Source organism: Oncorhynchus gorbuscha, linkage group LG07 (genome assembly GCF_021184085.1).
Source record: "Oncorhynchus gorbuscha isolate QuinsamMale2020 ecotype Even-year linkage group LG07, OgorEven_v1.0, whole genome shotgun sequence".
Taxonomy (NCBI): domain Eukaryota; kingdom Metazoa; phylum Chordata; class Actinopteri; order Salmoniformes; family Salmonidae; genus Oncorhynchus; species Oncorhynchus gorbuscha.
Genome location: NC_060179.1, coordinates 76,039,589 through 76,056,200, shown reverse-complemented (window position 1 = coordinate 76,056,200; position 16,612 = coordinate 76,039,589). Strand labels below are relative to the sequence as shown.

The window sequence follows — 16,612 nt, the reverse complement described above, 5'->3', positions numbered from 1 at the left end:
AATTCACTGAGGCCAAACCTGATGAGAGTGAAGCAAAGGAACCCACTGAAAGTCTGAGCCCATCCTCTTCCCATTCTCTGGAATCCCAGGATCTGGACAAATGTCAGCTGCCATGCCCCCTTGGCTCACTACAGAAAGAGGATAAAGGTGGAATACAGAGTGGTGAGAAAAGAAGTACCAAATCTATTCAATTACTAGTGACAGATATTATAAAATAATACCATGAAAGTTATGCGCCTCAAGTGCACTGTATAGTCTGGGTAAGTCAAATGTAATGTGAAAAGCTTGATTGTACAGTTTTTATGTCTAGTTGATTAATTGACAGTACAAAATATACACACTGATGGTTAGACAAAAGGTTAAGAGTTTGCTATGGGATTATACAGAGGCTCGGATACTTTTAACAAAGGCCCATATTGATGCTCCATAACAGGTGCTGACAACAATCGTAAAGGTATTATACTAGAAACACATTGCCAGAAGCAAGAGACAATGGTGACAAACAGCACTCTCACAATCATAGGATTAGAGCAATTCATCCTAATTTCATGTTCTAACAAGATCACGCTCCATTAGTCTCAATGAAAGGAAATGATTCCTCTATCGCTGCCATTAATTCAGAAGCCATGAATGAATACAAAGATGAGTCCACTTATAGTTACTGCATATTTAGATCATTGGCAGTAAAATTATCAATGAAAACTTTGGGAGACAATTTGGTCTAATAATGGATTTCAGAATAGAAATTGCATCGATCATTGTGCGCTGTTGCACTGAAAACATTCATGTGAAGGAAGAAGTTAAAAGTCTCTAATGGCCATAACACAGACTGAAACAAATCATTACACCTAATCCCCCTAACAAAAGAGGTTTCTAACCTCAAGGGTATTTTTCTGGTTAAATAAAGGTTTCATAAAAACATTACAAAACAAAATGCATTGCATCTAACAGTCCTGGACAATACACTGGATACAACGTTTAGTGTATTATATCCTGCAATATCATACACATTAAGTCATGTTAAAAAAGTGTACAAAACATTATGAAAAACATTATGAACATGACAGACTGACCAGGTAAATCCAGGTGAAAGATATGATCCCTTATTGATGTCAATCAAATCAAATTGTATTTGTCACATGCACCGAATACAACAGATGTAGACCTTACCGTGAAATGCTTACTTACAAGCCCTTAACCAACAGTGCAGTTTTAAGAAAATCACAAAAAAGTAAGTGATAATGATAACAAATAATTAAGAGCAGCAGTAAATAACAATAGTGGGGCTATATACAAGGGGTACCGGTACAGAGTCAATGTCAATGTGCAGGGGGGACCGGTGTCGAGGTAATTGAGGTAATTATGTATATGTAGGTAGAGTTATTAAAGTGGCTATGCATGGATAACAACAGAGAGTAGCAGCAGCAATCAGCGTAGATGAAGGGGAGGAGAAAGGTTAACTTCTTTGGGACTGGGGGGCAGTATTGAGTAGCTTGGATAATAAGGTGCCCAGGGTAAACTGCCTGCTACTCAGGCCCAAAAGCTAGAATATGCATATAATTAGTAGATTTTAAAAAACAGTTTGAATGATGTCTGTGAAGTCCTGTGAGTGCCACCCGATGAAGATCATCAAAGGTTACTGATTAATTTTATCTCTATTTCTGACTTTTGTGAGCCCTCTCCATGGCTGGAAAATGGCTGTATGGTTTTCTGTGACAAGGTGCTGACCTAACATAATCGTTTGGTGTGCTTTCGCGGTAAAGCCTATTTGAATTCGTACACTGTGGCTGGATTTTCAATAAGTTTATCTTTAAAATGGTGTATAATACTTGTATGTTTGAGGAATTTTAATTATGGTATTTCTGTTGTTTTGAATTTGGCGCCCTGCAATTTCACTGGCTGTTGGCAAGGTGGGACGCTACCATCCCACATATCCCAGAGAAGTTAAATCATGATTTTTAAGCCTTGAGACATATTTAGACATGGATTGTGTATGTGTGCCATTCATAGGGTGAATGGGCAAGACAAAGATGTAAGTGCCTTTGAACGGGGTATGGTATTAGGCGCCAAGCACACCAGTTTGTCAAGAACTACAACACTGCTGGGTTTTTCACGCTCAACAGTTTCCCATGTGTATCAAGAATGTTCCACCACAGAAAGGACATCCAGCCAACTTGACACAACTGTAGGAAGCATTGGAGTCAACATGGGCCATCATCCCTGTGGAACGCTGTCGACACCTTGTAGAGTCCATGCCTCAACGAACTGAGGCTTTTCTGAAGGCAAAAGGGGGTGAAACTCAATATTAGGAAAGGTCTTATGTTAGCATATGCACAATTGCAAATTTACGTAAGAAGTTCTGTAAATTGTATGACCATTTTCTTACCAAGAGTTGGATAGGTGCATTTATCAAAAGAATAATCTATTTTTATAGTGAACTTGATAATAAGCTTTGCTTAAAGAGAAATAAATGAACAGGTGGGTCAACAGCTATAGAAATAAAACAGCCTCTACAAGTAAATGTTTCATCATAACATTTGTATGGGTTGCATTCAGATATGAAATATGTATTTCCACCTTGTGATGACAGGAGCTTTAATGATTCACTGCTCGTGGCAATATAACGAAAACAAACTGTGAAAAGGTCATGCTTCATAGCATATCCTCTTCCACCATTCCTGTGCCAGTGTGTGTTTGTGTTCTCACCTTAATTTCTGCATCATTCTGTCACATAACCTCAGTTTGTTTACGGGCCCAGAACCGCATTAGGTCATCTTACACATCATTTTAACTTGGTCACAAAAAGCTGGTGCAAAAGGCATTGGAAAAAAAAATGTGTTGCCCTTTTTCCATCCATTCCTTTTGATGCACTGCACAGTAATCACAGACTACAGAATCCTTTCATTCTGTAAACAATTTCTATGTGTGAACTCTCAATGTACCATGTGGCTTTGGTTTTAGTGACCATTACTTTCTATAAAAAAATCAACATGCTACATGCGAGAAATCGTATATTGGAGGATACGTACAGATGTAGGATTTTTATTTGAACCAGTATGCCACAGCAGGGAAGTAATCCTGCAGCAACAGGAAATGTGGATTATAATTCATGGTCATTTTTTTTGTAGGGGTTGATACATTTTTTGTTAGGGCAAATAAAGTCTGAAATTACAAACTTTAGAAGCCTTTTTAAACCTTGAATACACTATAAGAGTGATCAAATGAAGATCATACAAGTGCATTTGAGAATGTTTTAACCCTATCCCATGAAATGCTAAAATGTTCATTTCAAGTCAAGGTCAGAGAATGTGTTGATGGAGTGAGCGGCATGGACAGCCATTGCTATCCCTTTTGATCAACTGTCATGTATTTCTGTTTGATGTTGTCTTCAAATGTCACCTCCTGTGAATGCTGATGTTAGTTTTAAAAAGTTCCACCATCCAATCAAAGCTTTTGTCTGTTTGCACCACCATTTCTGTTTCCTGTTCTGCCCAGTGATAATCTTACTCTACTTTTCTGTGTTAGGACTTTGGTTTGAAAATGAAAAGGATCATGACTTTACTTTCATACTAGTTTTATTTCTTATGTTAATAAAGCTATTTTGTCGGGCAGCATGTTTTTTTAGCAGGGAATTTATAACAGAGAGAACTACAACAAAGCATCCATTCCTCTCACAGCCTCCCCACTTCGACACTTCTCTAGACTACTGTTATAATCAATGATGAAGCCCACATAGCTCACTTCTGCTGTGAAAGGTAAACTTCCCACTCCACCAATGGCTGCTGGACTACTATCATTCAAGATCCCCAGATTGGCTTCTTTAAGATAAATATTTGGGTACTGTCACCAATAACAAACTGAACTTTGCTGCACACACAGATACCAATTTGTAAAATCCTTGTATTTTCTGAGAATGATTTCATTATAAATATAACTACAGTGACTATATTTTATAGATTTGTTAATCTGTTTGAACTGTTTCCATGGCTGCCTAGTTTGGGATTTGAAGTAACACTGAATATGCTTGTGATGGTATTCAGTGAGGTCATCATGATACAACAGACAACACTCAGAAAGATTCACGTACTAAAGTATCCAATACAGTATCTACTACAATATCTACTACAGTATCTACGATGGTATCTACATTATCTACTACAATATCTATTACAGTATCTACGATGGTATCTACATTATCTATTACAATATCTACTACAGTATCTACGATGGTATCTACATTATCTACTACAATATCTACTTTTTATTTTTATTTATTTTATTTCACCTTTATTTAACCAGGTAGGCAAGTTGAGAACACCTTTATTTAACCAGGTAGGCTAGTTGAGAACACCTTTATTTAACCAGGTAGGCTAGTTGAGAACACCTTTATTTAACCAGGTAGGCTAGTTGAGAACACCTTTATTTAACCAGGTAGGCTAGTTGAGAACACCTTTATTTAACCAGGTAGGCTAGTTGAGAACACCTTTATTTAACCAGGTAGGCTAGTTGAGAACACCTTTATTTATTTAAGTAGGCTAGTTGAGAACAAGTTCTCATTTGCAACTGCGACCTGGCCAAGATAAAGCATAGCAGTATGAACAGACAACACAGAGTTACACATGGAGTAAACAATTAACAAGTCAATAACACAGTAGAAAAAAAGGGGAGTCTATATACAATGTGTGCAAAAGGCATGAGGAGGTAGGCGAATAATTACAATATTGCAGATTAACACTGGAGTGATAAATTATCAGATGATCATGTACAGGTAGAGATATTGGTGTGCAAAAGAGCAGAAAAGTAAATAAATAAAAACTGTGGGGATGAGGTAGGTGAAAATGGGTGGGCTATTTACCAATAGATTATGTACAGCTGCAGCGATCGGTTAGCTGCTCAGATAGCTGATGTTTGAAGTTGGTGAGGGAGATAAAAGTCTCCAACTTCAGCGATTTTTGCAATTCGTTCCAGTCACTACAGTATCTACTACTGTATCTACAATGGTGTCTACAGTATCTACTACAATATCTACTAGAGTATCTACAATATCTACTAAATGATCTACTACACTATCTACTGTATCTACTACTGTATGTACGATGGTCTACAGAATCTACTACAGTACCTACAGTATAGTATCTACTGTAGATACAGTACCTATTACATTATCTTCTACAGTATCTACTACTGTACAGTATCTGGTATGTTATAGGTAAAGCTAAGACAATTTTAGATAGTCACCAATGTAGCTTGAATAATAAACTTCTTCCTTTAGGCCTGCATTTTTCTGTACCCAACGTTAATCACAATAGAACAAAGAACTCTTTCATCCCACATGCAATCAATCTGCTAAACTTGTGCAGGTAGAGGTGCTTCTTTTGATCGGGAATTGGAGAGCATCAAAAGGAAGGGTAATTAATAACCACACACTATTGTATTCTCCCGCAGATAATTCTGCAATAAACTCTCTAAGCATGTATTTCCCTTCTATATTATGTTGTTATCCTAAGCATTGGATCTAGTCTAGTTTTAAAAAGCTGGCAAACAATTTACAGAGGTGGGCAGCCAGTTTGGATCAGTATCAATTCATTTTGGTCCAATGGGGATACCCCTTTGATGGCAAACACAGGCTCCACACTGTGTAGGTGGTTGGAATTTTTACCCCGTGAAAAATGAGACGCCATCTCGGTGATCAATGTCAGACATCTTTCCAGCCATCAGCAAAATTTACAAAAGATCTGCCTTTTCAATGAAGATTAAAATAATTATGTCCAACTGAAATGTAGCTGTAGTAATTAGATGTCTTGGAGGATATGAGGAGAAGGCTGGCTATACATCCAGGGTTTGGCCAGAGTGCATGATTTTACACCTCTGCTTTTTAAATGAGCACCATGGGATCTTTAATAACCACAGTGAGTCAGGACCTGAACTTAATCCCTCATCTAAAAGTGTCTGGTGATGGTGATAATATACATATTCATATATGAATGACCACATCAATTCTGCCTTTGCAGAATTTAGAATGTTTTAATGGCAGTTAAGAGTTACAAACTTGGTTAATAATTACCTGAGCCTATTGATGCTATTCAAGTATATAAAGTGGACTTGTTTTATACACTGCATTATGTTGCCGAGTTGACAAGGTTGCCTTACACCAGCGTCACAAAATAGTGTTTTTATAATTGCTATTTGTTTATCCATCCAGGATCACCATATATTGTACCTGAAATGTAAATTCTAGATTAGAAATGGTGCCTCACTTTTGCAAAGTCAGCCATTTAGTAACACTAATTGCAATAGAACAGGCTTTATGAAGCATAGCGTGGAACAAATTATTAATACAATTTAATGTGGTGTTAAAGAGGGGGTTGTTTTCCCCATACCATTATAGATAGCATCAAGGGCATCTTTTGGAAAACACATTATGGAAATTGTGCAGACATTAAATGCTAAGCAAACACTCTAAATTGGATTATGGTATGTGTGTACATATGGATGTGTGTGATAATTATGTGTGATAGCTACTCATGTCTAACTGATAATCAAACATACTACCACTTTTAAAAAATATCTGTAAAAAAAATACTATGACCTTAATTGTATGGAGACATTTCTTCCCTGGAAACTCAGTAGAGGTACTAGCTGGGTTTGAAATGCATTTTGGGCCACTAGCCAGTGTGAATTAAAAAAGTTCAATGTATTTCTTGTAACAGCATTTTGATCAAAGGTGGATATTTGTCATGTCAAAGAGATTGTATGCGCACATACATACAGATGTAGGATCTTAATTTGATCACCCACTTTGACATTTCAGACATGATTTCCCTTGAGGAAACTGTAGCAACCACGACAAAAATGTCCATTAATTAACAATATAATAATATGATAATTCACATTTCCTGTTGCTGCAGGTTCATTTTCATGCTGTAGCAAACTGTCTCAAATTAAGATCCTCCATCTGTATCCATACACACATCACATTGGGAACCACCTGATCACCATGCATATGCATACGTCAGACTGGGTGGATTTAGTATATAATAAATCTGACAGATAAAATCTGTTAGTATACCCCCTGGGTAATGAATAGCAATTGTGCAATCGAATGATGCACATATTTACATTGATCATATAACTGTCAATGGACCGATACAGATGGCATGAATTTTTACACAAAGAGGGCTTGTCCAATGTATGTGGAGATCCGTAGGATGAAATATCACTCAGTTTGACTTAACTTTGTAAGAAAACCTACTTCGTTTAACTCTGTAGCTTCTGCAAGAGCTAATGGGGATGTGAATAAAATACTAAATACCACATCCTAAATTCTTATCGTAATTTAAAATGCTTATCATAAGTGTACAATTCTGGACTGTTTGGACTGCCTGGGGAAAGAAAACACTATTTAAGATATGCTTGATTTTATGATAGTGCGATTATAAATGTAATGTGGGTAAAAACGGAACCTCCGTGAGCATAAGAAAGTACTTACAAACAGCATTTTTGTGGTTTGTGTCTTTGCTTGGAAGCATTTTCACCCCTCTTGACTTCAGCTCAATGGCCTTTTTCACTGTTGAAGAGAGAAAATAGTGCACATTATAATCCATTCATGTAATTAGCATATATGATACATTATTATTATATTAATTAGCAAAACACCCTAAGAGCAAAGGCTGAAAGAAAATCTGTCACAACGTGGAAACACTTCTGTGAGATTCCTTGCTATGCAAGCAGCTTCCCCCTCTCTCTCTCTGTCCCTCCCTGCCTCCCCCAAATCCTTTGAAGATGGGGTTTACTGTAGAAGTTCACAAGCAGAGATGTCAAGCTGTCCTCCAGGTGATTGCAGAGGGCCAGGAGGGTGCCAATGTGCCCAGGCTTCCGTGCACTTGCAAGTTGGAATTTATTGGGATGACTCATGCAATGTAGGCAGCTCTGCAGGGTAGTCACGAGCTGGCACAGCCACAAAGTTATAAAATCTGATTTTAAACCTAACCCTAACCTTAACCACACCGCTAACCTTATACCCAAACCTAACCTTAAATTTAGACCAAAAAGCAAATGTTTGTTTTTATGATTTTTTACGATGTATAGCCAATTTTGACTTTGCAGCTGGCCCATCTAGTGGAGATTGCTCAGCTCTGCCTCCAGGACAAGATTCATCCCAATAAACATCAACCAGCCTTATTGGGTCTGTGGTATTTAGTCTTTATGGATCAGTACATCCAAGGCACAGGAGTAATTTGTTGTGCAGGGCAAGGGAGGGCCAGCTTGTGAATAGTGGTGGCCACACAGTCACCTAACACCACTGGGCTCAGTACCCAGCAGGCAGTGCACTTGATGCATAGCCTGCATTTTTGTCAGCGGGAGCCAATTTGGATTTGGATACAACTCGGAATCTAATCTGGTAATTATGTCATGCAGGGAAGCTAATTAAACCATGAGAAAGCTAAAATAGGTTCAGTGTGAGTTATCCTCTCTCCAGTATGACTTCATCCCCTTGCCAGGTATTAATAAAAGGAGTATTGTAATTTTACCGGAAAATACACACAAATCCTAAATAATTTAAATATAATGTGCAGACGGGGTTTAGTTTCCCAACTCTCTTTTAGTCAGAAGTATCTTAGACTACACTTAGTGTCTAAGCCTGGAGGGCCTCAAGCCATGCTGAACTTCGTAAAAAGAAACCAGACAAATACCTGTGAACCGTGTGCCGGCAGAATTCAGGTCAGGCCAAGACATCATGTTTAGCTGAACTCTGGCAAAGAACTCACTGCCATGTGCACTGATGACTGCCTGCAATGGGAAGGGATCTCTCCTAGCCCTCCGACACTGACCCCTTACCTTGGTACTGGGCACTAAATCCTTTCCGTCGATGGTTGCTGTCAGATGTGAAATGTAGCCGTAGCCAGTTTTTGCTGCTGATGACAGGGGAAGGTAGATTCATACCGGTCAGCCTGGAAGAAAATAAGGTTCTAATTTCAACCAAGTGACCCAACACCTCCATCAAAATGAAACACATGGGCCGCTGTTAGTAACAATGGAACATATGCACTGCTTGACTTCAGGAATCATTACAGAGTGAATTAACCGGTAGGAATGCTAAGTGAACATACCAGACCAAATGGTTAATATTTGTGTTGTAAAGTCACACACATGGTTTACTCTAGCTGGAGTTATGCAATGTCATACTCAATTCGAAAGCAGTTTGTTTTATATTTTGAAGGGTTCATTTAGCTACTCTAGCCCATTTACTTCACAGATGCCTTGAGTAATCATCACACATTTTGATATATTTTCAGAATGGCTGTATTGCTCCATTCTGCTGGTTTAAATGGTTTAACAACAAGCTAAGTGCATATTCCACAGTGTGCAAACATGTGCATTAACTTTCTGTGTCTGCTTTGTGTTTGCAAGCATGGATGTTCAATTTGGAGGATAAAGAACCCTGGAGGATGAAGACCGCTGGAGGATGAAGAACCCGGGAAGATGAAGAACGCTGGAGGATGAAGAACCCTGGAAGATGAAGAATGCTGGAGGATGAAGCATGCTGGAGGATGAAGAACCCTGGAGTATAAAGAACCCTGGAGTATAAATAACCCTGGATGAAGAACCTTGGAGGATGAAGAATCTTGAAGGAGGAAGAACCCTGGAGTATAAAGAAACCTGGAGTATAAAGAAACCTGGAGTATAAAGCACCCTGGAGTATAAAGAACCCTGGAGTATAAAGAACCCTGGATGAAGAACCTTGAAGGAGGAAGAACCCGGGAGTATAAAAAACCCTGGATGAAGAACCCTGGATGAAGAACTTTGGAGGAGGAAGAACCCTGGATGAAGAACCCTGGAGGATGAAGAACCCTGAAGACTGAATAACCCTGGATGAAGAACCATGAAGAAAACCTAGGAGGATGATGAAGAATGATGAAGAACCCTGGAGTATAAAGTACCCTGGATGAAGAACCCTGGGGGACGAAGAACCCTGGAGTATAAAGAACCCTGGAGTATAAAGAACCCTGTGTCATGACGTTGGCCTGTGATTAAGGTTTATGACCTGTCACGATCGTCATGGGAAGAAGTGGACCAAAGCGCAGCGTGGTACGTGTTCATTCTATTTATTTATTTAATGAACACCGACAACAACAAAACAAATACGAACGTGACGTACTGCAGGGCAAAATAACAACCGATGCAAAAATAAGATCCCCCCCCCCCCAAATGAAAGAGGGAAAATGGACTGCCTAAGTATGATTCCCAATCGGAGACAACGATGGACAGCTGCCTCTGATTGGGAACCACAGATAACATAGAATGCCCACCCCAAATCACACCCTGACCTAACCAAATAGAGAAATAAAACGGCTCTCTAAGGTCAGGGCGTGACAGTACCCCCCAAAGGTGTGGACTCCTGGCCGCAAACCTGAACCTATAAGGGAGGGTCCGGGTGGGCATCTACCCTCGGTGGCGGCTCCGGTTAGGGACGTAGCCCCCGCTCCCTACTCTAATCCCTCCGCTTCTGTGGAACCGGACCGTGGACCGTCGCTGGGGACTCCGGACCGTGAATCGTTGCCGGAGGAACCGGACCGTGGATCATCGCCGGAGGCTCCAAACTGGGAATCACCGCTGGAGGCTCCGGACTGCAGATCGTCGCCGGAGACCACGGACTGGGGACCGTCGCCAGAGGCCCCGGACTGGGGACCGTCGCCGGAGGCGCCGGACTCACCAGGCTGGGGAGACATACTGCAGGCCTGGTGCGTGGAGCAGGCACAGGACACACCAGGCTGGGGAGACACACAGGAGGCCTGGTTCGTGCAGCAGGCACAGGACTCACCGGGCTGAAGAAACACACTGGAGGCCTGGTTCGTGGAGCAGGCACTGGACTCACCGGGCTGGAGAGACACACTGGAGGCCTGGTTCGTGGAGCAGGCACAGGACTCACCGGGCTAGAGAGACACACTGGAGGCCTGGTTCGTGGAGCAGGCACAACCCGTCCTGGCTGGATACCCACTTCAATCCAGCAAGTGCGTGACACCAGCACAGGACGGACTGGGCTGTGAAAGCACACTGGAGGTCTAGAGCTTAGAGCTAGCACAACCCTTGCTGGCTGAATCACCACTTTAGCCCGGCACGTTCAAGGTGCTGACACAGGATGCACTGAGCTGTGCAGGCGCACTGGAGACACCTTGCACAGAGCCGGCGCAGGATATCCCAGTCCGAGAAGGTGCACTGGAGACCAGGAGCTCTAAGCCGGCACCACCCTTCCTGGCTGGATACCCCTCTTTATCAGGCAGGTACGGAGAGAATTTATCGAGCTGTGACTGTGCACTGAAGGCAAGGTGCGTAAAACCGGAAAACATGGGGCTGGAACCGTGACCAACTCCGCTCGCCAACCCATTTTTTTGTGTTGCCTCTCGTGTTCCCGTCTCTGCCGTAACTCCTGATCTCTCTGCTCCTCTCTATCTGCCTCCGCCTGTTTCCATGGCAGGCTTTTGTCGCCTGCCATGATCTCTTCCCATGTTCACGATGTCCTAAACTCCCTTCTCTCCCGTGCCCAGGATCCCTTCTCCTCCTGGCCACACTGCTTGGTCCTTTTGTGGTGGGATCTTCTGTCACGATCGTCATGGGAAGAAGTGGACCAAAGCGCAGTGTGGTACGTGTTCATTCTATTTATTTATTTAATGAACACCGACAACAACAAAACAAATACGAACGTGACGTACTGCAGGGCAAAATAACAACCAATGCAAAAATAAGATCCCACAAATGAAAAAGGGAAAAAGGACTGCCTAAGTATGATTCCCAATCAGAGACAACGATGGACAGTTGCCTCTGATTGGGAACCACACTCGGCCAAAAACAATGAAACAGATAACATAGAATGCCCACCCCAAATCACACCCTGACCTAACAAAATAGAGAAAAAAAATGGCTCTCTAAGGTCAGGGCGTGACATGACCCCCCATAAATACCTTTCTCCCCTCTCTCTCTTGACTCTACTGAAGAACTCTTGAATAGCCTTTGTTAAACATAGAGAGTCTGGGAACATCAAACGGTGGGGGGAAAGGAACCATATTACGGTAATAGAACCATTTGAAAATATGCGTTGATACTTAATGAATATGATGTCAGTTCGGTTGTCATCTGAGACATTATGACTGATGACAGGACGACATAAACTGTATCTGGGAAAGTCTACACATTCTAGTAGACTCACGTGGAATTGTGTGCAATTTAAATGTGTGCAATTTAAATGTTTGAATATGAAACTATTTGTGAAAAGATAAAATGTCATTTTAGCTTCCAAATGAGAGAATTGGGTTTTCATAAGGTTAGAGCTCTGCTCAATCAGTGGCCCGCCACTGTGAAGAAACATGGGTTATAAACTATGAAACACACCCTTCTCTCCCTCCACTATATAAGCCCTTTCTGAAAATGTAACCTTCTGTTCCGAGGACGATAGGACGACGATCCATACGTTAAAAAGGACTAACTGGTCAACTACAGAACTAAGCCAACCTCAGCGTGAGTTTTGGTTGTGAATGGTATGAACTTTGAACTCTTATTCACTAAAGAAGTGAGACAACCTAGCCGTTGAGTTAGTAGCGGCCGTTGTAAACATGGGCTAGGAAAGGATGGACGACGTATCCAGTCTAACACACAACAACGATACTACAACGTATCCAATTTACCACCAGAGACATTCTTCCGAGGACAGGAAGATCTCTGTTGGCCAACACAGCCAGCATCTACTACCAACCTACCGAAGCGCAGCGGTAATTTAGAATGCATAAGATACTGTATTTACGATAGCATGGCTTCTCCCTTTGTTCCTCAGTCTTCCCCCTCTTTCACTCAAACCCAACCCCATTTCCTTTGTGTAACCAGAAATTATGTTGGCTCCATCCACTAGGCATGTTTTCTCTATGACATAATTTGCATTCTGTGTGTATGTAATTCTGTATGATTAGTTAGGTATTTAGTAAATAAATCATTAAACCCAATTTTGTATTGCTGATTCAACTTGTTAGCCAGGGTTCGTGAAGACCAAGAATGTACAACTTTCAGATGAGACTGAAATAAGGTGAAGATTAATATTGACTGCTATTAATGTAAAATATTACTAGGTCTTTCAGGGTTTATTTGGAAGATAACAGCTGTATAAACACTCTTCCGTGGTGCCCCAACTTTCTAGTTAATTACATTTACATGATTAGCTCAATCAGGTAATATTAATTACAGAGAAAGGATTTTATAGAATAGCATGTCATATCACTTAATCCGGCAAAGCCAAAGACACTACACCTGGATGAAGAACCCTGGGGGATGAAGAACCCTGGAGTATAAAGAACCCTGGAGGATGAAGAACCCTTGAGTATGCATTATTCATCTGGAGTCTACTTTGGATTTTTTTTCTCTGAGTAATTGTATTAGTCTAAAATAATGTAATTTTCACATTTGTTGGGCACGCAATATAGCTGGGTATTTGTATTATTTATTTGATACAGTCTTTTTTTGCTCATCTTCATCAAGGGTGCCAATAATTTGGGAGGTGACAGTACAGTTATCTTTCAAATCAATCTTTACCGACATGCTGTGCTATCTGTATTTCCCGATCATAATGAAGTCTTTATGGGAAGCAGGTTTGGTGATGGAGTGGGTCGCTGCAGGTGAAGCAATTTAGGTAAAGTACCTCAGACCATGGACACATGATTGTTCCACCAAACACCTCAGGCATTTTAAATCCAGTTCAATCTCTGTTTATTCCAATAGCCTCCCAGCAACTGAAACCAATACCTGTTCATTAGCCAACTCTTAAATCTTCACAAACAGTACTAAAAACACAGTGGTTATTTCAAGTACAGCAGCAATTTCCTTTTAATTCTTGCTCCTTTTCCTTGAGCCTTGTATTGGGAAGACCTTTGCCTTATTTCTGCTCAGACTGCCTCTTCCTCTCAGCCTAGTTTTCACACTCCAATGAACAACACTGTTAAAAAAGAAATTGAGAAGAAATCCAAACACCACTCAGCAGTAATTGCTATTCGCTCACTGTCCTGTGCCAACTTCGGCTGGACCTTCAATCCAAGACAATGGATGTTTTGGGAGGTTTTGTTAGATTGAAATGTATGATCCATCTATTCTACAATCATTAAAATCCTTGTTTGTCAATCTATTTTACATTATAGGGGGGGGGGGCAATAGTTTATAATGGCTTTATAACCTTATCATTTGATTGAGTAGTAGTAGTTATGAGATCATGATGTTCTGAAAAGTGGGTGCAACATTTTAAAGAAGAGGAGGGCTTTTATTTTATACCGTAGTTATTATATTGTTAATTCAGCTTTAATTTTCTGGAGCAGTTATTATATTGTTAATTCAGCTTTAATTTTCTGGAGCAGTTATTATATTGTTAATTCAGCTTTAATTTTCTGGAGCAGTTATTATATTGTTAATTCAGCTGTAATTTTCTGGAGCAGTTATTATATTGTTAATTCAGCTGTAATTTTCTGGAGCAGTTATTATATTGTTAATTCAGCTTTGATTTTTTGGAGCAGTTATTATATTGTTAATTCAGCTGTAATTTTCTGGAGCAGTTATTATATTGTTAATTCAGCTTTAATTTTCTGGAGCAGTTATTATATTGTTAATTCAGCTTTAATTTTCTGGAGCAGTTATTATATTGTTAATTCAGCTTTAATTTTCTGGAGCAGTTATTATATTGTTAATTCAGCTTTAATTTTCTGGAGCAGTTATTATATTGTTTATTTCAGCTGTAATTTTCTGGAGCAGTTATTATATTGTTAATTCAGCTTTGGAAACACAATGTATGAAAGGTCATGAGGACAAACATATCTGCACTGATGACTTTTACTAGTATTTGATGACAACGGAGAACCTTCCACGCACATTCTAATTTCTCAACAGTTGGACACTACACTCTTAGAAAAAAGGGTTCTTCGGCTGTCCCCATAGAATAATATGCTTTGGTTCCAGGTAGAACCCTTTTTGGGTTCCATGTAGAACCCTCTGTAAAGGTTCTACATGGAACCCAAAAGTGATATTCTATGGAGACAGTCAAAGAACCCTTTTGGAACCCTTTTTCTCTGAGTACAGCAGCATAGTAAAGCAGAAATAAGGCAAAATGTCTTCCCAATACAAGGCACAAGGAAAAGGAGCAAGAATTAAAAGGAAATGTGCTGCTGTACTCTTAGAAAAAAGGATTCCAACAGGGTTCTTCGGCTGTCCCCATAGAATAATCATTTTTGGTTCCAGGTAGAAACCTTTTGGGTTCCATGTAGAACCCTATTTAAAGGTTCTACATGGAACCTAAATGGGTGCTTCCTGGAACCAAATAGGGTTCTTCAGAAGGTTCTTCTATGGGGACAGAAGAAGAACCCTTTTAGGTTCTTCTTTTTCTTAAGAGTGTACCTTACAATGGTTGTGCAAAACTTGCTGTCCATACACATTAATCAAAAATATCTGTTGTCACACATGAGGTGTCAAATGCATTCAACATCCATTATTCTGCCTGAGAGTTTATAAGACCTCTATCACCTTCAAAACTTTTTTGCACAATAACATGATTGGCATGACAGCTGACAAATAGAGCCATACATAAAGGGAGTTGGGTCATTGTGGCTTCTGTCAAATACAGTATGTTTCTGATGATCATATCCTAGTCTGAACTTAATTGGTTAAAAGGTGTCACGTGACATAATTTGTCGCCATGGAAGCACTTGACACATCTCCTTCATATCCATTGCTAAGTGACTAATGATGCTTCAGGGACACAATTGATACTCATACTGTATTGTGTGCTGGGTAATTTATAGTGGAACTGAGAGTGTTTTAACTGCTTTGCAGATATGAAACAAACAGAAAGTCATAATATCAGTCAAAAATATAAAATACCAGTTTATGCTACAAAACCAACTTTATAAGAGGTTTTAAAAATACATTAAAAAAAACATTGTTTGCTGCCTCCATTCGGGATGCACTGTTTAATTTTCAATGACTCAATATTTTGGACAAAAACAGATGGATTTAAGGCTAGGAATTTATGCTCTTTTCGAGGCAAGCAACACTGAAGCATGCACGAGAACACCAGCATGTTCTGGATGACTGTGTGATAACGCTCTCGGTAGCCGATGTGAACAAAACCTTTAACCTCACTAGGGTACGTGGGACAGTAGCGTCCCACCTGACCAACATCCAGTGAAATTGCAGAGTGCCAAATTCAAAAACAGAAATACTGATTGTAAAAATTCAGAAAACATACAAGTGTTATACATAGGTTTAAAGATGAACTTCTTGTTAATCCAACCACGGTATCAGATTTCAAAAAGGCTTTACGGCGAAAGCATACCATGCGATTATCTGAAAACATAGCCCAGCAGACAAATCATTACAAACAGTAACCAGCCAAGTAGAAGAGTTACACAAGTCAGAAATAGAGATACAATTAATCACTTACCTTTGATGGTCTTCATATGGTTGCTCTCAGAAGACATTAATTTACTCAATAGATGTTAGTTTAGTTCGATAAAGTATCTATTTATATCCAAAAACCTCCGTTTTGTTTGCGCGTTTTCTTCAGTAATCCACAGGCTCAAACGCAGTCACA

General features: G+C 40.0%; 1 protein-coding gene across 1 annotated transcript in view; it reads right to left on the bottom strand.

Annotated features, from left to right (window-relative positions):
* Positions 1 to 16,612, bottom strand: part of LOC124039049 (CUB and sushi domain-containing protein 1-like) — a 180,886-nt gene that overhangs the window by 145,402 nt on the left and 18,872 nt on the right. Inside the window, exons 3-5 of the mRNA XM_046354929.1 lie at positions 8,839 to 8,951; positions 7,490 to 7,567; positions 47 to 128 (exon numbers count right to left, since the gene is read on the bottom strand). Coding sequence (XP_046210885.1) covers positions 47 to 128; positions 7,490 to 7,567; positions 8,839 to 8,951 — 273 coding nt within the window. The remainder of the gene's footprint in view (positions 1 to 46; positions 129 to 7,489; positions 7,568 to 8,838; positions 8,952 to 16,612) is intronic.